This window comes from Piliocolobus tephrosceles, chromosome 1 (genome assembly GCF_002776525.5).
Source record: "Piliocolobus tephrosceles isolate RC106 chromosome 1, ASM277652v3, whole genome shotgun sequence".
NCBI lineage: Eukaryota > Metazoa > Chordata > Mammalia > Primates > Cercopithecidae > Piliocolobus > Piliocolobus tephrosceles.
The window spans coordinates 40,189,004-40,211,981 of NC_045434.1; the positions used below are offsets into that span (position 1 = coordinate 40,189,004).

Below are 22,978 nucleotides of genomic sequence, written 5' to 3' on the forward strand. Positions count from 1 at the left end.
ATAATCTCATGTCATCTTGTTCAAGGATAAGTGTGTTGGGGGGTGGATAGCTTATATATTTACTCAGTAATAGCTACCACTCAGTTCTTTCCATTATTAATAGATTTATCATCATCTGTATTGTGTATATCAGTGTTTGTTCTGAGTTACTGTATTATGCTCTTGAATTGGCATTGAAAACATAATCTGTTGTGTGATGAAAACAGAACATGGAGCAATATCAAGCTCTCTGTACCATTTACCTTTTCTTAGATATTGAACAACCTTAGTAAATAGTCTTAGGGTTTGACCTTTGTGGGGGACCTTTGGCTGCCCAGAAACTTTAAGATAACAAGTCTACTCATTTGAATGACGGTCTTGATAGATGAGAATTAGTAATCTTTTACACTTCTTTTTCTTGCCATAAGTGAATTAAAGCAGGGTTGACTAAATCTATTATTTAGTGATTAACAATTTAACTAGGGATGAGGAGCTGATACTAAACTCTATTCTTACTAGCCTGTAAACTCTTAGGAGCATTAACTCAAATCCAGGAGATTCTCTTTGCAAAATAGGATTGTGGTGGCTACAGATACTACTAGCAAACCTAAAGAAGAGTGATGATTATGCCATTGTGTAGCAGCAAAACCAAATAGCCCAGCTAGTTATGGGAAATACATAATTTAAAAGTCCATTATTCAGTTCACCTACTGAGGGAGCTTACTGTCAGTTGTTGAAATCATAATCCCAGTGATCGCAAAGGTTAAGGTGCCTTGCATGACTCTGGCAGACAGCAGAGCCCCAATTTTGTATTATGTGTAGTCATAGACTGACTTTCTGATTACATTCTACACCCAGTCTCTCATCTGACCTCTTTAGCAGTTTAATCCCAGTCTTCTAAGTCTTCGTTTATGGTAAATGACTAATGTGGATTGCTCACAAAAGTGTCTTGGAAAACAGTCTACCACTCATTAAAATAATACTGTCATGGCTTATGCGGTCAGTATATTGAGAGAGGAGTAACAGCAGAATACCAAAGCAACTGCTGATAGTCAGCTGATGTGAGAATTCTGTAATGACATTTGTGGGAGTTCTCAAAAAAAAAAAAGGAACAGTTGCTTTAGACAAAGAGATACAGTATGAGAGTAAACAGACCAATGCGGCAGTCCGTTACTCCAAATGAGGTGGCTTACTGTGAGGCATAGAGTTTCTTGTTAGGTGAAAAGGCAGAAATACAAACCAAAAGCAAAGGGCAAACCTTTTTTTTTTTTTTTTTTAAGCCCTTTTCATGATGTTATTTCAAAACCAAAAACAGAAGCATTGTAAACCAGACTTAGTCATTAGTCAAAAGGTGAAAGTTATTTGAAATATAATAGTATAAAACTTCTGCAGCATTCTATGGAATATATTTAGAGCAGATTTTGCCTTGGGGTTGGAGCAGGAAGGAGTCACTGGTGTGGTATAATGGTTTTACTGTTGGGGTTTATCTATCTACTCTTATGTTTTTGTTTTTGTTACTCAGATTCTAAGCTGGGTCCAGCTGAAGTCTGGACATCCAGGCAGGCTCTGCAGGACCTGTACCAGAAAATGCTAGTTACTGATTTGGAATACGCTTTAGACAAGAAAGTAGAACAGGATCTGTAAGTATTACCTATCATTTGGGAAGTCCCTGTAAGATCAAGAATTTCACCAAGACTTTAAAACAGTTTGGTTGGTTATTTTTTCATCTGTTGCAGAATAAGCTTTTTCAATGGAAAGAAATTCTAGTATTTTTGATATTTGGCCATTGATATTATTTCAAATACAGTCTTTGGAGGTAAGAAGAGAAATGTTTAGAGTTGAATCCTATTAAGGTCATTAGGGCAGCTCTTTTAGGGCGTGTCCAAAAAAGCAAATATATCTGTTTCAAATACTGAGAGTGTTTGGATTGTCTGTGGTCAGTCTTATAACGAAGCCCTGATTTAAAAAAAAAAATTCAAGAGTAGGCTTTAGAAAAATCTGTCTTTGGTAAACATGATTCTGTAATTTCTCTGTCAGGAAAATGTATTTGCATTGTAAGAAAAGTTCCTCCTTTTAATTAAATAAATTGGTAGTATTTCCCACCCCCTGCCGCCCCCAGTAAAATGAAAGATTTTGTGTGTTTAGACTTTTCCACTTGCTCTTTCTATGAGGGGCAAAATGGCAGATAACCAGATTCCCAAGTGAGTAATTGTCTTTTGTGGAAGGCTTTGCCTTATAAATCAGAACAGGGACATTAGCCTGATAGAAATTTGAAAATCAGTTAAGAGTACTTTGTCTACTAATGTCCATTACCCTAAATTTTGGTGAAGATTAGTTTTTTCTATCATTTACATCTGTCTTAGATACTTTATATTTTTAGGAAGTCTAGTAATACAGCTAAATCATGACCATCAAAATCCTTATCCTGTGATGTTAGAGTCAAGAATAAGATGTCATCAGAAATGCTGAGGGAAGTGATTGTCCTCCCAAATCATTAAAAAACCTAGTGCTCTAGAAGCTCAGAAGCTGATGTTGATAGAGAATTAGGTACTTTCCAGATAGGTTGTAAACCTATCTGTGTTTGTTTCCTTTAATCAGGCCAGTAATGTCTTCCCTTTGTTCTAGTTTTTCATTCCCCACTATGGTTTCCAGGTTAGAGAGTGACTGTATTCATCATAACTGGACTTAAACTGATGCCGTATATAACTAAATTAATGAAAAGCATTTTATAACAGGATTTTGGTATGCCATATTTCAGCATTATATTGTTTCTTATTTTAAATAACCAAATTTGAAATGTGGCTTGTATTTCAACCTCTTAATGTTAATCACAAGAGAAATAAGCAAAACTGTTAAATAGCAGTGAAACTGAACGTTCTGGGAAATAACTTTTGGGGAAGTAAGAGATATGGCTTACTATTTACAGCCCCCCTCCCCGCCCCCATATACATGTCACTTGTTAGGGTATGGTCCATCACATTTGGCACTATATGTAGAAATTTGTTAGTACCTTAATTTTACTTTGATCTTGCCACCGTTGTTCTGATTTTCTACCGGGATTCCTAAATAAACTCTAGTAGTTCTAAAAGATTAATAGCTGAAGCCACAATCTGGTTATTCGAACATTTGGTAAGTGTTTACTAAGGTCAGTTGGATTCTACTGCATGTCTAGTCCTGTTCAAAGGGAAGCATAAAGTTATTTAAATAAACGAATAACTTTAATGCAGGTTTACTGTCTAGTGTGGTATAATTATAACAGACAGTTCTTTCTTGTTCTCAGGGGGACCAGTGTCTGCCCAGTGAGTCACTGCTATACCAAATAGAATTACATTTTGTTTTCAGCTGGAATCACGCCTTTAAGAATCAGATCACAACACTACAAGGCCAGGCAAAGAATCGAGCAAATCCGAATCGAAGTGAAGTTCAGGCAAACCTTTCTCTGTTCCTAGAGGCAGCTAGTGGCTTCTATACCCAGGTGAGTTCTGCATTGTATACCAGTTTTCTTACTATTAGTGGCATATATTCTGCTCTTTGTACACGTCTTAATGCATGTAAACAATTCTTGTAGCCACTATGTGGGCCATCCAGGGATTGATCCACCTATAAGCTTTTCTTTTTTGGGGACAGAATCTCACTTTGTCACCCTAGGCTGGAGTGCAGTGGTGCCATCATGGCTTCCTGCAGCCTCAACCTCCCTGGCTCAAGTGATCCTCTCACCTCACCCTTCCCCAGTAGCTGGGATGAAGGTGCACGCCAACACACCTGACTAATTTTTGTATTTTTTGTAGCGATGGAGTCTCACTATGTTGCCCGTGCTAGTCTTGAATTCCTGGGCTCAAGTAGTCTGCCTACCAAAGTTCTGGGATTACATACCTGAGTCACTGTGCCCAGCCTATAATCTTAATGCAAATGTCCATAAGACCTTTAAAAAAAAACCGCTGTGCTTTTAAGAAGGTTGATGTTTAGCTTAAAGATTGGAAGTTTAACTGTATGAATAGAAAAGGGATATAATTGAGCACAAAGCCTTAGTGAAACAGTGGAAGTAGTCAGTTACAAGTGATATTAGAGGAAATGTGAATTTGTGGATATAGCTATAGTCATTAAAATAATAGCTATGTCGTGTCAGATAAGAAATAGTCAAAATTTGTAATATCAAGTGAGTTTTCATAGTGTTATTTATACAATGGAATTTATCTGGATTTTGAGATGTTATTCAACTAAGAAGTAAACTAAGAAGTAGAGTAGCGTTTCCTCTGTTTGAATAATAAGCTATTATTCATTGTCCCCAGAGATTTTTTTTTTCCTTAGTCACGTCCTGATAGAACTTCTAAATCAGGCAAGGTAAAAGAATAAATCTTATTTTTGACCATGGAATTTTCTTTAAGCAACATCTGTTAGAAAATTACCATTTCATCCATTTGTAATAGCATTTGTAATTAACAAAATTTTTGTATATAAATTAGTATCTTTATAATGAATGTTAAGACAGGGTTTCGAGAATCTTGCTCTGAAAGAAATGTTTGGCCAGTTCTCACTATAGTACTTCTTGACCATTGCTGCCTACATTTTGGCTTCATTTTGATTTTATCATCTCTTTGAATGAAGAAAAAAGAATCTCTTGGGTGTAGTGGCTCAGGCCTGTAATCACAACACTTTGGGAAGCCGAAGTGGGAGGATCACTTGAGCCCAGGATTTTAAGCGGGTTGTGGTGGTGCCTGCCTGTAATCCCAGCTACTCCAGAGGCTGAGGCAGGAGGATCACTTGAGCCCAGGAGTTTGAGGCTGCAGTGAACTGTGATTGTGCCACTGTACTCCAGCCAGAGCAACAGAGCAAGACCTATCTCAAAAAAAAAAAAAGAATCCCTGTGTTGGAACAATCAAATAACTGTCATTTCTGAGATTATTTCTGTTTTACTTAGACTAAAACATTCATCACAGTTCTTTTTTTTTTCTTTTTGAAAGAACTCAAGTATGGTTCTTAGTCTCAAAATTTATTTTTGAATTTATGCCAACTTTTAGCAGCAACCAAAAAGTTGATACTTTTGGAGAGATCGGGATGCTTCTGGAGAGAGGCACTGGTCCTTAAAGCAGATGTTAAAGATTAATTCATTTTACAAGTAGCTGTCAAAAGGCTACTCTTTGTAAGGCATAATACTAGATGCTGAGGATATGGGGGGAAATTAGAATCTTTACCTTCAAAGAAATATCTAGACTAAATGAAAAGATGGATACATTAATAGGTATGTTTGTTTTCTTTTATGATTGTAAAAATAAAGCATACCAATTTCAAGAAATTTGTGAATTACACAAAGTCCCAAAAAGTTCATTAATCCTCCCATTCTGGATAAATTACCACTTTAATATATACTCTTCTTGTATTTGTGTTCTTTTTTACATATTTAAGACCACACTATATATCCATTTTTGTATCTGTTTTATAAACATAATGTAAGCTTTTCCTTGTTAACAGTTTGATGAGCATTTTTGTGTATAAAGCATTTTCTCTAATATTGTATTATTTCCTGAAGACCAGTTGTTCAAATTGAAATCATTAGAAAGTTTAAAGTGAAAATTTAAATACTGTTGACACCATTTTGTTGTTTTCCCAAAAGGTCATCATTTATAACATTTTTCACTAGTTTCTTTTGTTGTCCTTTCATTTTATTTAGAGTTGTTTGAAGTACAGAAGTTACCAGGATTTTTTTTTTTTTTTTTTTTTTTGCAATACCTTTTCCTTTGTCCATAGATAGTGCATATTTAATAATGAGGGAAATAATCACACTTAAGGAAACAGGTATTATAATTCAAATCTTAACATTTGGAAACAACACCAATGTTCTACAAGAGAATAATAGTTAAATTATGGCATAACTGTAGAATAGAAACATGAAACGATTATAGGTTGGTATTTATCAAGATTTTATAAGATGAAAAGATTGTTTTGTTATTATTAAGTGAAAATCATATAAAATTATATATATATAATTTGATTCTACATGTTAATTGAGTAGTCTCAGTTCAGTGGGATATTAACGAAAATGGTAACAGTTTTTTCAGTCACTGCTTTCAACTGTCCTCTGTTGGATTCCCAGATTCCCATCATTTCTTGGACAGATTCTGTAACATGCTGGTTGCTTTCCATTTTTGAAGCATAATTCAGTTTTAAAACCTTAGTTTTGTTTCTGATTCAAATCTCATTTCCTTCCCCCATGAATAGAAGCTAGAACTGGGAACATGACTAAAGTAGGGGGAGTAGGAAGGAGGTGGTGCAGCTGGCTGTGGTTGGGGGGAGGGGGAAGGCATCCACCTTCTGCAGTACATTTTTATAATAGCCATTATACAGATTGGTTTGTCATCTTGAAAAATGATTCGTAATCTTTTTTCGTTACATGACATACATGTGATATATTCCCAAGGGTTTAACTAGACATTGGTAAGTCAAAACAGATCTGTAAGGAAGTAAAGAAAGAATCATCATTTTTATTGAGGGAGTATGGTATTTGTAAAAACATTTTATATGCAGGGGAGTAATAAAATCATTTAAATGTCTCAAAAATTGTTTTTTAAAGGTAAAATATGGATACTCTTTGAAATTAATTTTTAAAAATTTTTATAATAAGCATTGATTCTTCCTGACTCCATTCCACAGGCAGTGGTTGAGCAATTATGATAATTGTAGAATAAGCATCAGTAAACTTCTTTATTTTCACATTATGATATCAGTTAACAACATTAATAGGACTCTTCACTTGTTTTTTTTTTTTTTTTTTTTTTTTGAGACAAGAGTCTTGCTCTGTTGCCCAGGCTGGAGGCTGGAGTGCAGTGGCGTGGTCTCTGCCACTGGAGTGCAGTGGCGCTCACTGCAACCTCCACCTCCTGATTTCAAGCGATTCTTCTGCCTCAGCCTCCCTAGTAGCTGGGATTACAGGTGTGCACCATCACATCCAGCTAATTTTTGTGTTTTTAGTAGAGAGGGGCTTTTGCCATGTTGGCCAGGCTGGTCTCAAACTTCTGACCTCAGGTGATCCACCCACCTTTGCCTTCCTAAGTGTTGGGATTACAGGCGTGAGCCACTGCACCTGGCCTCACTTGCATTTTTATATTGTCTTTAATCAATAATTGAAACAGATAATGGTGTTAATAATATTCCACTAATCAATCTTGATTACATGCAGTGCATATTTAGCACCAGATTGAGAAAGTAGACAAATTCCAGATTGTTGTATGGCCTCATAAGCTAAGATGAGTTTTGAGTTTTAATTTTAAGTGTAGTTGTAGACTGGACATGGTGGCTCATTCCTGTAATCCTGACACTTTGGGAAGCTGAGGTGGGAGGATCACTTGAGACCAGCCTGGGTAACATGGTGAGACCCCATTCTACAAAGAATCTAAAAATCAACCAGGCACGGTGGCGCACACCTGTAGTACCAGCCACTCCAGGAAGCTGAGGCAGGAGGATGACTTGAGCCCGGGAGGCTGAGGTTGCAGTGAGCCATGTTTGTGCCACTTCACTCCAGCCTGGGCAACAGAGTGAGACCCTGTCTTAAAAAAAAAAAAAAAAAAAAAAAAGGAGTTGCAAGGCATTGGAGAGTAAGCAAAGGAAGAACATGATCAGATTTGCAATTTTAAATGATAACCCTGGATAACGGGGTCAGATATGGAAGCTAGCTATGGAAATTAACTCTGTTAACTCCTATTGGCCATACTTGGATTAGATGGACTGGATTGAATTTCTGGAATCAGAGTAAAGGAGGAGTCAAAGCAGATACAGTTATCAGTGTGAGCAGCTAGTTGAATGGTTGTACCGTTTACTGAGATGGAAAACACTAGGGGGAAAGTAGCTTTTTCCCTGTTGAAGTAGATGCCTGTTTGACATCTAAGTAGAGATGTGAAATAAGCAATTGAATAAACAAGGTTGGAGCCCAGTGGAAACATCATAAAATCATAAAAATTTTTTGATTATAGTAAAGAACACTGACTTAGGTGGTAACAGATATAGCACAGGAGGAGCCACCATTGCAATCGAGAAAATGAGAGAGAGAAGGTGCGTTGGAAGCCAAGAGAAAAACATCTGAATAAGGAAGGGGGTCATCAGCCCTGTTGAGTGCTGCTGAGAATTAAAGATTTAAAGTGACCAATTAGATTTGACAACATGGAAGTCATTGGTGAACTTAATGAATACCGTATTTCTTCATTTCTAAAACATTTTTTTTATATTTTAACATATATGAAATAGAGATAACTTTATAACAGATGACAAGTGACCATGTAACTTGTGGTTTTTTTCTCAATATTATATAAGATAATGGTTCATCTTACAATTTATGGTGTCTTTGTATTGATGAAATGTAACTTCAGCAAAGTGTTGGGGATAGAAATCTGATTGGAGTGGATTGAGAAGAGACTAGTACTTGGTTACACACAGTAACATTTTCTGTGAAGATAGGTTTTAGGTTTTTTTTTTTTTTTTTTAGAGACACGCTCACTCTACTGTTTTGGCTGAGTGCAGTGCTTGATCATAGCTCACAGAAACCTCAGACTTCTTGGCTCAAGTGATCCTCTCCCACCTCAGCCTCCCAAATACCTAGGACTGCAAGCGCATACCAGCTACTTGTTTTTTATTTTGTAGAATGGAGTCTCACTATGTTACCCAGGCTGGTTTAGTTTTAACTTCTTAGCTACCATATTGTTAACCAGTTTAAAGCATGGGGCTTAAAGCAGAACCAAATTCCTGGTCAAAGTAAAGACATACCATTCTGCTGTAGGTTGTTTTTAAACATCAAAGAACAGAACGGTAGCCTTTATTCTAAGAAAATAGAAACCAAAAAGAAAGTATAATCACTGAGTTTCCATATTAGTTTAAAAGGTAATATTCTATACCTTCATAATAAATCTTTCATTCTTGGCATGGAATAAAGAGCTGAGGAGACACGGAATAGTGTAAAAATTTCTTGATAAATAGGAACCCAGAAGCTGTTCTAGTACTGCTCTAGGGCTAATTGTGACTATTTGGACAAGTCACTACCTCTGTGGCGCTTAGCTTCCTGATTGCAAAAAAGAGAGTTGACAAATGCTTGTAAGTTCATTTTCCAGTTTTATAGTTCCATGATTATGATTTGGGAAGAACTAGAGGCATTAATTCTTCAGCTACAGCCTTAGGAATATCTCCCAGTCAATACTTCTGTACAATGAAGTAACTAAGTTGTTATCAGACTGAGGAAACTACTACAAAGTAATGTACATCAGGGTCAACCTATATGAAGGTAGGACATTGTTTTGTTCAACTTATGAAACATCTTTTTCTCTTCTTTAGTTCCATCGTGTTACTGCCTCTAAACCAACTAGAGCTCTCTTTCCCAGAATCTTTGAGCCAGTAGGAGCTTTTCTGTCTGATATCACCACGTAAACTCTTGGGCTCAGGCAGAAATTTTATTGCAAGACATTCTACATGATGTTCCAACTATAATTTTGTTTATTTTTTGTGATCTTTCTTTTTTGTTTTTGCTAGATGTGCAGCCTTGCCTAGTTTTCCAGTCTGTTTTCTGATTATCTATTGAAGTCAGTTCTTTAACCCTCTCATGTTTCTTAGTTATCCACTTTTGTTTTTTTGTTTTTTTCACAATATATATGTGTGTGTGTATATAGAGATATATATGTAGTTCCTACCCTGTACCTTGTGCTTTTTCTATTTCTTAACCCATCCCATTCAGGACATTAACTTATTTACCCTATTTTTTTATTTATTCATTTTATTTTATTTATTTTTTAAGACGGGGTCTCTCTCTGTCACCCAGGCTGGAGTGTGGTGTATATCATAGCTCACTGCAGTCTGGAACTTCTGGACTTAAGTGATCCTTCCACCTCAGCCTTCCAAAGTACTGGGACTATAGCACTGCATGCCACCATACCTGGCTCATTTTTTATTTCACTTTATTTTCATTTTTATATTCATTCATTTATTTATTTTGCAGAGACAGATTCTTGCTTTGCTGCCCAGGCTGGTCTTGAACTTCTGACCTCAAGTGATCCTTCTGCCTTGGCCTCCCAAAGTGCTCGGATTACAGGCATGAGCTACTATGCCTGGCCTTGTTTACCCAATTTTATGTTAGTGAATTTCTTGCCCGTTACAAATGTGCAAGTATGGAGTAAATTTCCATGCCCAGTGAGAAAGGGTGCACAAAATTTATGCTTAGTTATGGAGGTGATTTTTATCTTAGTAAAAAGGTGGCATGATTCAAATCATTCTGAGTTGAGCCCTTAGGGTGTCTTATTTTGTGTTTTGAATTCTGCACATGCTAGAAAGAGTGGTGATAGAATCAAAATGTTTCTAATTCTGTAATCTTTGTCCGGTCGCTTGATTATTTCTGCTTTCACATCCTCATCTGAAAAAAAATTGAGCTTTATACCTATGTGTACTGTGTTGCTACTAGTTTATCGCAAGGATAAAGTGAGACAAATTTATCAGATAACCTAGGGAAATATGTTATAAATGTGGAATATTATATTCGTTATGTTGTGTATCATATTGTCTCTCCTTCTTTCCCCTCTCCCTCGCTCCCCTCTTCTCTTTTTGTACCTGACTTGCCCATTTAGCTACAAGCTCTTTAAGGAAACATATTTTCTTATTTATCTTTGTATCTTTCTTGTTTACCGGGGGGTTTCTGATACACTAGCACATACTTGGATGAATATAATAATATTTGAATGACTATATTTGTAAGTAAATATTTGAATAACTGTGAAGTAAATATTCTTCACAGTGTGAAGAACTGTGTGCAGGCCAAGAAATAAAACCCTTGGCAAGCAAAGTGAGAGGAGAAAAGCCTTTCAATGAAGGAAACTGAAAAGGAGTGGTTGGAAAGATACAGAGAGCTAGAACAGCTCAGTAATCCACCATAAGATGAGATGTTTTAAGTGTAGCAAAGAGGTCCGATAAGATGATGTCTGAAAAATATCCATTGTATTTCGCTATTAGGTAACCAATTGTCTGATAGTAGTTTCAGTAGAGTGGTAATGGATGGTTGGGTGAGAGGAGGGAGAGGGGTTGTGTGGAAGCCAGATCATAATGGATGAAGGAGTAAATAGAAATTGAGAAAGCAGACATGAAAAGTGTGGACTCCTTTAAAGGCATTTGGTTGAGAAGAGGAAAAGAGACATTAGAAGGTTGCTATAAAGTTAAGAGGAGAGTGTTTTCGCTCTGTTTTGTTTTTTGTTCTTGTTTTTTTCTGTGGGAGACTATTAGTGTGTGTAGGCCATAGGAAAGAAGCATGAGAAGTTGAAAGTAGATGAAAGAATAGAGAGATTGGAGATCGACAGGAGCCAGAAAAGAATGTAGTGATAGGCACACACAAGCAGAAGAGTTAGCTCTGACTAGGAAGAAGAGCCCCTCATACTTTAAGAACAGAGAAGAGAGTAGGTAGGAATGGGTAATACAGTAAAGATCTACACTACCGTCAGATTTGTATATGCAAAGACATGTGAATTGGCATATAGCTTAAGAAAATGAATTGCAAGAAATACCTAAAGTCTGACAAATACCTTGGCTTGCATTTAAAGTAATATTTGTAACCCAATATTTAATAATTTTTGTGTTTCTGAGAGTAGTAGTTTTCCTTGCTTGCTGAATGTGTCTGAAAATCCTATCCCAGTTAAATAATCTTTTTTTAAGATGCTGCTCTATGCGCATCCTAGATTGCTGTAATACTTGAGAATTCAAAAGGTATGATTTATAATGAATGATACTAGTTATCCTATGAAAGTTTACCGTATAATTTTTTTTTTTTTAGACAGAGTCTCCCTGTGTTGCCGAGGCTGGATTGCGGTGGCATAATCTCGGCTCACTGCAACCTCCACCTCCTGGGTTCAAGCTATTCTTGTGCCTCAGCCTCCCCTGTAGCTGAGACTACAGGTGCTCACCACCACACCCGGCTGATTTTTTTTTTTTTGTATTTTTAGTACAGACAGGGTTTCACCATGTTGGCCAGGTTGGTCTCAAACTCCTGACCTCAAGTGATCCACCTGCCTTGACCTCCCAAAGTGCTGGGATTATAGGCGTGAGCCACTGTGCCAGGCCTGAATGATTACCATATAATTTTCATGCAGTTTTTTTTCAAATTTCAGCAGTATGTGATACTGAGTACACATCTTACAGTTTATAAACTTTGCTTCTAGAGCACTTGTGACTTATTACTAAATTTTGTTTGTTTTTCTTTCAGTTATTACAAGAACTGTGTACAGTATTTAATGTAGATTTACCATGCCGTGTGAAGTCTTCCCAATTGGGAATTATCAGCAATAAACAGACGCATACCAGCGCCATAGTGAAGCCACAGTCTAGCTCCTGTTCCTATATCTGCCAGCACTGCCTCGTCCACCTTGGAGACATTGGTGAGCCTTTGCTGTGAAGGAATTGATAATACGTTCGTCCTTTTCTTTGGAGTAGTCATAGAAAGAAACTCTTTCCTTTAAACTGAGCATACACACACAATTTAGATTGTCATAAGAAGAAACTATAAAATGTATTCTAAGGAACTTAAAATTTCTCAATATTTTTCTGATTGGCAGAGCATCTTGAAGAAAGTAACTTTCATATTAAGATTTAAATTTTATTCCGACTATGTAATTTATGCAGGCAAATAATAAACAGCAAAAATGTAATCAAAGCTTAATTTTTAGAAGTAGTGCCATAATACTTTCTAAATTAAATGTACTCTTTTGGAATAAATGAGTTTTATAAATTACTCCTTCTGAAGCGAAATTGCCTTCTTTCTTTCTTACCAGTGGACGAAAAGTTGATTTTTAATTTTGCTTCCTTTCTAAAGTTTAATTTGTATTTCTATTATATGTATTTTATCTGAGAATATTATGTAACTTTATTCTTGTTCATTCCTTTAAGGTGATCTAGAAAGTTTGTAAAACAAATTAACTATAGGATTATGTTTTGCTTGTCCTCAAATAACAAAGAATGGAGAACATTACAGCTTTTAAGTTTGAAATTTTAGATTTCTTAATATTATAAATCAGTGGTTCCATGAGGAGGTCACATCAGAGTAAGCAATGAATTTGGCAGGGAGATTCATTGATACTGTGTTTAGGTTGTTTTGCTTTAAATACATTCTTTGCACACACTTACTTAATATTGCGATAGGAATGAGGCATTTTTCAAAATCACTTTATATAATATTGAAAAATACATAATTTTCAGATCATATTGTATAGTGTATTTTGTTTTGTTTTGTTTTTAAGTGCCATATAACTCACCCCTTCTTGTGGGCCGGCTCCAGGTCACCAGCATAGTCCATAGTGGGAGCTGGTGATGCATGACACTGGAGGACCTGAAAATGGGGTCTAGGTAAGCTTTAAAATTGGTTACATGCTGAATGTCCCAAATACGGAAGGCTGATGGACACTTCACACATAATCCTATAGTTAATTTGTTTTAAAGTATTTTCTGTCTTAATTTTAAATTAACTTTAATGTCTTTATTATCTTTGGAACTTAAAACTATGGCTGTTTTGGAAATACTACCCTACTGTTTGTTTTTTGGGTTTTTTAAAACTAATTTTCTTCTTCTCCTTAGCTCGATACAGAAACCAGACCAGCCAGGCAGAGTCCTACTACAGGCATGCAGCTCAGCTTGTCCCCTCCAATGGTGAGTGGGCCTGTCAACCTGAGATTAACCGTGACTCTTTGTTCTGTATAACAATGTGGCAGATAACTCAGGGCTCACCTTTGAAGTTTTATGAAAGCAATAAATGTTGAGTTTTGTTATTGTCATGTTTTTCCATTTAACTATACATTCCATGTAAACTAAAATGAATTTTTTTTTTTTTACAAGGTGACTTTTATTGTCAGTAAAGCAATATAGATAGATTCTCTTAATGTGATCTGATACTGTTTCTACAACTCTGGCTTCCTTAATTGCTTATAGAACAATTATTTCTTTAGATACCACCATTTCCCCCCACAGAAAAACGATCTATTACAATACTAAAAGGTAATCTTTTAATGGCCCCAGACTAGACATTAGCAGTAGTTCTTGAGTTAAATAAATTACAGCAGATATTTAATGATTTAAATCATTCTAACTAAGACATTGAAATTCCTTTAGATTCTAGAAAGAGTCTAAAGCAGGGATGGCGGTCTGACCGCACTACTTGTTTCATATTTGTCTATGGCTGCTTTCACACTACAGTGGCAGAGTTGAGTGGTTGTGATAGAGACCCTTTGGCCTACAAAGCTGAAATTATTTACGATCTAGTCCTTTCTGAAGCCGCTCTCTACCCTAAATAGTGACTGTTTAACCCGTATATGATAGTGTGTACCATCGCTGAAGTGTGCTGTTACACCTTATGCTGGTTTGCAATGAGGCAGTCATATTTACCTTGTAAAAATACTCCCCATTGTTTATTTGAGTATTTAAACACTGATCATTTGTATTCTTATAGCAAGACTTTGTCACGCTTGGGGTTACTCCAGAATCTTAACTTTCTCCTGTAGGTCAGCCTTATAATCAGTTGGCTATCTTAGCTTCTTCCAAAGGAGACCATCTGACCACAATTTTCTACTACTGCAGAAGCATTGCTGTGAAGTTCCCTTTCCCAGCTGCCTCCACTAATCTGCAAAAAGCACTTTCTAAAGCACTGGAAAGGTAGGGTTGATTTTTTTTTTTTTTTCCAAGAGGACTTTGTAACCTGGAGCCTTAATTCTTCATAATTTGGTTTACAGAAAATAACGGCCTATGCTTCTCTTATTTCTAAACATAGATTTGTCATAATTTGTGTGTAGTCACTGAATTTCATCCAATCAATATCTGATTCAGTCCCAGTAAAAGAGTACACAGGCTGTTAATACTGACTCATCTTGAGTGTGTTGCAGTTGAAAAATCAGTCAAATACAGAATTCTCTTTTGTGTATCAAGTAATAACTTGTTTTAGCAAGCCAGTGCCTCCTTAAGGAGTTGTAGCCATTTTGCTGCTTAAGATTCATGGAATTTTTTTCTTTCATTTCAGCCGAGATGAGGTGAAAACCAAGTGGGGTGTTTCTGACTTCATCAAGGCCTTTATTAAATTCCACGGTCATGTGTACCTGAGTAAGAGCTTGGAAAAGTTGAGCCCTCTTCGAGAAAAATTGGAAGAACAGTTTAAGGTTAGGTTTCAGAAATAGAGAATGTTTGTCTTGTCTAAATCAGGTAGCATAAGATTTGGAGGAAACTGACTCCCAGTTTTTGTAGTTACTTAACTGTGTGAACTCTTGGTAAAAATTATATTTGAAGTATGTGGAATCTTTGCATTTATCATCCCTTCAATTTAAACTGAGGTACAGTCTGTATAAACAAATATAGCAGTGTTTTCACTTGAGTAGCTGCCGTTTGACAAAAATTATCAAAGTGGAAAAAAGTAAATAACTCCTCAGTTTTGAAACTACTCCTACTTTTGATGGTTTATGTGTTCTTAGATATGATTATGTTACCTACTTTATAGATGTTGTCCTTCTCCAAACCAAGTTCATTATTTTTACTGTGCTTGCCTTCATCAGGATTGTGGTAGTTTGAATGAAAGGAATGAGAGTTTCGTTTAACAGAGATATAGTTTACTAATTTGAAGAGAGAACATTAACCTTCATTCTATTTATGTATGTATAAATGATCTTTTATTAGTATGTTAAGATATTAGCAGTTTAAATGTAGTATAATGCATAAAATAAGGAGAAAGTCGAAAGTATTAACTTTTTTTCAGTTCATTCAATAAATACTTGACTATTCATCAGTCACTGTTTTAGGCACTGGATTAAACAGTAAATGACAATTTCAAAGAACATTTTATATTTCTTGGTTATTTCTAGGTATCTATATACTTGGGTAATTGTGTGTAACTGCTTCATAGTATTTCCATAAGTTCTCTAAAAGTCAGACATTTTAAGAGATTGTAGAACTCGGACAGTTAAGGTGTAACTTAGCCAAAAAGAGTCAATACGAAGTAGTTTTTACAAGTAGTCATTTTTTGGTTGATACTTTCTTTGTGCAAGATATTATAATAGATAATTATAAATAGCAATAGTTTGTTTTGTTTTAAAATATTTAGCCTGTGACATACGATTTATAGGATTGGGTGTGTGAAAAGAACAGCTAACTTTGTCATGTCCTAGGCTGTTCAGCCTGGAAAAGAACAAACAAGTCTAAATAGTTTTCATAGTAAGAATTCAGACATGTGAAGGATTATTTGAAAAGAACATATCTGTATCTTTCTTGAGGTCAAAACTAAAATCTTAAATTTTAAGTTGAAATGTATAGGGGGCTGACCGTGGGATGTTGTGGATTCCCCATTTTGGAGAGCTTAAGAGTCAGATTGACAGCCATCTTTCTTGGATTATTTAAGTACAGCCCTACTAAATAGGGGATTGGACTAGAAAACTTCTTGAGATTGCTTCCAGCTCTGGTTCTGTGAAATACTCTCTAAATTGGTGGCGGTGGGTGGTCCCTATCTTAATGAGATCTTCACTAAGTAAGTTATTCTAGTCTAGAAACCTAGTAAGTTTTGCATTTGGTTCAGCCTCAAACACTAACACTCTCTTTGCATATATATTTCTGTATGTGAAGTTCTGGTGAGTGTGGGTGGGCAGTTGCTAAAATATACTTTGAAGTATCATTCCAGCACTCTAAAGTTAAACATAGTATGAGGCAGATCTGTTTGAAAGCTTACCCAGTGTTGAACTAGAACATTGCTGGAGTGAAATTTTAACATAGTGGAGTAAAATTTCCAAAGTATTTCTAAAGCATATGTAGATAATTAGTGTCATCAACATGTATGCTTCAGTGTTTCTAACAACCTTTAGCTACTAGCAGAAATGTTTACCAAGTTGAGGTCCACTAAGGGATTTAAGGCCTGGGATCTAGGAATTGAGATGTAATACATTTTCTGTAAGTTAAATGTAGGCTGTTTGTTAACGGTATTTAGTTCAGTATATTTCTCAACTGTAGTTGAAAGTTTGAGTAGCAAAAATCTTATCAGTTCTATTCTGATTTTATTCCTTGGAAGACTCTCTACAATACAATCTAAATTTTAGGAAATTACAACTGAATAACTTCAACCTTATTTCTGAATGGATAGGTTGTTCATTCACTAAGTGTTTATTGAGTACCTGCTATGTACCATGCACTTTTCTAGGCTTTTAGAGATATGGGGGAAAACATGACAAAGTCTGGACCTTCATGAACTTACATTATCATTTGTTAGTACTAGGGTGTGTTCATATTCATTAATACTTCTGTGCATACACTAGAAAATTATTTAATGGGCTGTGACCCTCTTCAGTAGAATATTGCCTTCTAAAATTAATGCCAGTGGATTTATAGATACAGGAAATACACATTACCATATTAGGCTTGTAAGAAACTGCTTTTTGAGAAATACAACTACCTATTCTCATTCTATGCTGGTATTATTTGAATAAACGCCAGCTTATTTAGAAGGCTAGTTGTAGAAATTGAAGAAGAAAGTTTGTGGGAAAGTTCTAGAGAAGAGACAAGATTTCAGGAAATTTTGAGGAGAGATTAATGTTTGATGTCTTTGGAAAAGGGCTAACTATTCTAGACATATACGATGAAATGGCAGATTGCAAGAAGACTGACAGTTGTGATAGAAAGAGTTCACATAGAACGGAATTGTATTCTCTAATGATAATGTAAAAGGCTTCCCTCTTAGAATCATAGAGCTTACTATGGCTATTTCAGGTTCTTTAACTATGTAAATAAAAACAAAAATCTCAGAGTAGTCTGGGCAGAGACAGCTGTAAGTTTCTGACATGGTAGGATCTCCTGTCACTGCTGGTAGAACTGTAAGTAAAGATTATCTGTTTTCCACCATAATGCTAGTGATGATGAATCCCTGCTTTCTGCAAAAATTTTCCCTGGGGATAGAGGAAGACTGGCTATGGCTAAAGTAGAGGATGAAACTAGGAACTTCTGTTAGAAAAGTATTTTTACCTACAGGTAAAACAATTGCAGATATTAAAGTGGAAGGGTAATTCCATTGAGACACCAAGTGAGAGCATCTGGGTGATTGTTTATAATGCTGGCTAACAGATCACCGTGAACAGAGTTATTAGAGGGTAAATGAAATTTGATGATCACGCATATACTTCTCTAAGAGGGGAAAATACCAGTTGATAATTTGTAGAAGTACCTATAATACATCCTAATGTTGTTTTAGTATGTCATTTACCCTGTGTTCCAGAATATGTACTTGCTATGCCTTGTTTACAAAATAAGTTTTAATGTATCAAGCCTTTGAAAGAGTAAATTTTATGACAAATCTAGGAAGTCATGCTTTATGTACTAGGAATTCAAAAAATTATTTTTTGAGTCTGTTGCTTTCTAGTCATTGGTCCCAATTTAATATTTTAATATGTGTACATCTTGTATAAAACAATTTCTAAAGGATTAAGATGTATAAATTTATGGATGAACACTCAGGACTTTTCTCAGGTCATATTAAAAAATACATAGTTTCCTAGGGGAAAAAAGTTTGACAAACAACTCAAACAACTCTGTGGTGTCTAGAATAATTCATTTCAAGACAAAAAGTCAGTTTGGGAAATAATTAGACCCAATCAAAATACTGGGATTGAGGGCAGAACCATTTACTCATCTGTAATTGTATTACACATGGTGGTTCTAAATGCAGACTACCAGTTTAATTCTTGTGTCAAAGATGGTTCCTGTTCTTGATAATATATGCAGTACGTCTGTCTTCTTTTACAGAGGCTGCTATTCCAAAAAGCTTTCAACTCTCAGCAGTTAGTTCATGTCACTGTCATTAACCTGTTTCAACTTCATCACCTTCGTGACTTTAGCAATGAAACTGAGCAGCACAGTTATAGCCAAGATGAGCAGCTATGTTGGACACAGTTGCTGGCCCTCTTTAGTGAGTATTGAATTACTTAAAATGTGCCATCTTTTTTGAAAAGCATCATCTTAGGCATTTCATCAATGTAGCAAAGCACAGTGACATGAAAAAGCATAGTGTATTTCTTACACTGAATCAGGAGTTCATAGTAACTTTCAACCCCAAGTTCTATCCTTTTATCTGCTCATACTCCTTCATCAAGTTGTATGTATAACATTTGTAATATGGGAAAGAAAGTGTCTTTTTAGAAAGAAGCTGTAAGTGTTAAACAGAATATAGTAGAAGGCACATAATATTTTAATTTGAACTGGCACAGTTTCATATTTCTTATATTTTTTGAATACATTTCTTTCTTCAAGTGTCTTTTCTTGGCATCCTGTGCAAGTGTCCTCTACAGAATGAGTCTCAGGAGGAGTCCTACAATGGCTATCCTCTTCCAGCAGTCAAGGTCTCCATGGACTGGCTAAGACTCAGACCCAGGGTCTTTCAGGAGGCAGTGGTGGATGAAAGACAGTAGTAAGTATTTTTAGAATTTCATGTTAACTTGTGTGCTTTGTTTGTTTGATAATCATAAATATGTAAAAACTGCCTTCTAAAATACAACATTTGAACAGTGGAAGACAGTATTTTCTGCTGACTCTCGGGAAATTGAACTGAAGGCCTCTTTGTATGCTTTTCATTTGTTTATTTGAATTCTTCATTTGAGTCTTAGTCTTAAGGATTTGTGACTCCCTGTGCACTCCCTTGTTCTCAGTTGCTGTCCTGGGGAAAAGTCGTTTTTCACATTTCAAAGTGAACTTGAAGTAAAACCAGTTTGTTTCTTACCTATTACAGTATTCCCCAATTTTTTGTTTGAGTTGAAAGGAAGAGATTTTTATTTCTTCCATTTTTTTCTATGCATGAACTGTTTGATGTTGCCTTACAGTAACACTCAATTTGAGTAATGTTTATTTGAAGCATAAAGATTGAAAGTTATTTTGAGTCTCACTATTTTCTCTGTCATCTCTACTCACAGAAATTCTGACAGCTCTTAGGAACCATTGATTTTACAATGACAAATGAAAACTTTCAGTGTACCTTTGATTATAGAAATAAATACTTCCAAGGTCGCTTGGCACCAAATAGGTAGTGTCTCCCTTGCGTATTTTGATGGTATATTTAAGGAGAATCTCTTTGAAAGTTTTGCTTTGTGGCCCAGCATGTATGTTGACTAAGGTCACAACTTAGAAAATGCCTTTTTTAAGCCACATTTAAGACACTGTGGGCCGGGCACTGTGGCTCATGCCTGTAATCCCAGCATTTGGGGAGGCTGAGGCAGGCGGATCACTTGAGGTCAGGAGTTTGAGACCAGCCTGGCCAACATGGTGAAACCCCATCTCTTTTACTTTTTAGTAAAAGAGTATTTTTATACAAAATATTTTTTTTTTGTATTTTTATACAAAAGATATTAGCTGGGCATTGTGGCGTATGCCTGTAATCCCACCACTTCGGAAGGCTGAGACAGGAAAATTGCTTGAACCCGGGAAGCGGAGGTTGCGGTAAGCTGAGATCATGCCACTGTACTCCAGCCTGGACTACCAAGTGAGACTCTGTCTCAAAAAAAAAAAAAAAAGACCTTATGGTCTCTCTGCTTCATAATTGTCTTTTCTCTCATGTAGCTATAAGCTCTTTCCATGATATATTGACATAATCATGAATAGAGTTTAGGAACATAGCACAGCCTACTATATACATCTCCTTTAATGTTAGCATAGGTTTTAGTAATACAGATTTTCAAACATTGCTTCCTTGCACAAAATTTTTATTTCTTAACTAGGCTATACAGTTTTTCTACTCTTGTATACTCTAGAACTCAAACTTATGTTTAATTCAACATATTATATCAGTAATGTTATGAAAGAAGAACTGCATGTTTTACCATTTGCTTATAGAGTTTTTATATTTATGAGTAGGGATTGTTACTTTCATTGTGTTTTGTTTTTTCTTGTTGTTGTTCCTGTACAGTGATCCTTTTGGCCCATTCCGTATATTCCCATTTCTTTTCATGGCAAAAGATGTTCAGCCAGAAGGAATAGCTTTATTGGCAAACACTTTTTCCCTCCTTTTTTTTTCTGTCATTTACTATTTCCTCTTCCTCCTATGAGATTTACCAAAATCTTTAGAATTATGCCCTTGCAGGTGTTTCCTTCTATCTTAAATTATGTTAGTACTCATTTTAAAGACTAGCATGGGATATCTCTTTAAAACTGAAGATTTTCCTTATATGTCTAATACATTAAAGTTATAATGTTCATTTATATCTTTTAAGTAATGGAAAAACAGTGACTTTTGTGAACTTAGAATTATATATATATTCAAATAATATTCAGTTTCTTATATCTGAACCTTCTCAATTTCTAGAATTTACTTTCCCTTGTACTTTTTTGAGAACATACTCTCTTAAGCTAATGAATACATGGAATAGTGATTTTCCTTTGTGGAAAATAGTTATAGGGTAAAGCAGTATATCATTAGGTCATCCACTCATGCGCTTTTTCTACAGTGTTTTCTTGAGAGCTTATGTTGCATGAAAACATTGTACCAGTATAATATTCTTTTTTAGATTACTGACCTTTTTTCCAGCTATCTCTTATAATCTGTTATATCTCCAAAGGTTTGTAGCAGACAATTATTCTTCAATATTTGTTTATATATGATATATATTTGTTGATATTTTTAAAGTAGCATATTCCCATATTTCAGAGTGTACAACTGTCCCAAATATTTGTTAACTTACAATTTTCCATAGTGTGATTATTTACATCCAGTTTCTCTATCCTGGGCACTTCACCTCATGCTTTTCTTTTTCTTTCTTTTTTTTTTTTTTTTAAATAAAAATTGGTTGATATATATTCAAAGGTAAGCTTCATATTAAGGAGAATGTGATTAGATACATGAGTCTACTGTAGGAAAATCAAAGTAATTGTTTCCAGGCCAAAACCAAATTATTTTAAGCTAATTATTTTAACCAAATAATTTTAAGCAACATGGCTACTTCCACCCATCACATCTATTCCTCACCCCAGCAAATGAACATTCAAACTACTTGGATTTGTCTCACTTCAAAAGTTTTGCCCTGTCATATATATTACATTAGATTTATAAATTGCTCTTATGTTTGAAAGATAACAGAGATTTTGATACAAATGTTTATATGTAAAGTGATATTTATAAATCTATATCCATAATGGAAACTTTAACATACCTGACTCAGGAACCAAGGACACAGTTAACAAATACATATATAGAACTTACTTTTGAATAGTGGAAAGAATATGTTCTAATATTTCATGTGTAAGCTTTCACAAAATTTGTGTATTAGGAAACAGAGTTTAGAGTTCAGGCATTGTTAAAATGTGGACTTTTTGTACCATGAAAAAAGAGGCGTTATTGCTTTGAACAGGGAATGTGATTTGTGTGATATAACCATACCCTATCATAAATTAAAGAACTAACAGCGGATTCCGCAACTCATATGTATGTGAAAGCTCTATAAAAACATAGTATGTTGTTTCTTTGCTCAGAATTTTCTCAGCCTATTTCAGTTTTCCATATTTAAAACTGACAAATTATTTTCAGTGTTTGTTGAATTAGGAGCATAGGAAATGATCTACAGTAGTAGTAGGTCTCTGTCATGGAAATTTGTCCCTTTTGTTGTATCTTTATCACTATCTAGTGTATCTTTGAAAATACATTTTTAAAAATTATACAGCCTTTGAAATGCTGAAATAAGGGAAAAATACATAAAGTGCAGGACCTGTAGATACCATTTTCATGGCTTGTTAGTGTTCTGGTTTCTCTTATATAAAAATAAAGTCTGAACTGTTTCTTTAATTTACAGCATTTGGCCCTGGTTGATTTCTCTTCTGAATAGTTTCCATCCCCATGAAGAGGACCTCTCAAGTACTAGTGGTAAGGGCTACCCTAACCTTGTGTTGTTGATGTGGTTCTCCATCATCAGTGGTGTGCTTAAGGCCAGAGAAAAAGAGGTTTTTGGTGATGAATGATTGATTTTAAATTCAGTATCTCAGAAGTGACTGTGAACTCTACAGTAAG

General features: G+C 35.4%; 1 protein-coding gene across 9 annotated transcripts in view; it reads left to right on the forward strand.

The window, feature by feature from the left end:
• SMG7 (SMG7 nonsense mediated mRNA decay factor) overlaps positions 1 to 22,978 on the forward strand; it is an 86,780-nt gene that overhangs the window by 40,823 nt on the left and 22,979 nt on the right. For all 9 annotated transcript variants that reach the window (XM_031935682.1, XM_023203471.3, XM_023203472.3 and 6 more), the window contains 9 exons: positions 1,502 to 1,619; positions 3,322 to 3,454; positions 12,194 to 12,365; positions 13,558 to 13,629; positions 14,478 to 14,628; positions 14,990 to 15,125; positions 18,739 to 18,901; positions 19,243 to 19,399; positions 22,764 to 22,834. In XM_031935682.1, the coding sequence (XP_031791542.1) occupies positions 1,502 to 1,619; positions 3,322 to 3,454; positions 12,194 to 12,365; positions 13,558 to 13,629; positions 14,478 to 14,628; positions 14,990 to 15,125; positions 18,739 to 18,901; positions 19,243 to 19,399; positions 22,764 to 22,834 (1,173 nt within the window). The remainder of the gene's footprint in view (positions 1 to 1,501; positions 1,620 to 3,321; positions 3,455 to 12,193; positions 12,366 to 13,557; positions 13,630 to 14,477; positions 14,629 to 14,989; positions 15,126 to 18,738; positions 18,902 to 19,242; positions 19,400 to 22,763; positions 22,835 to 22,978) is intronic.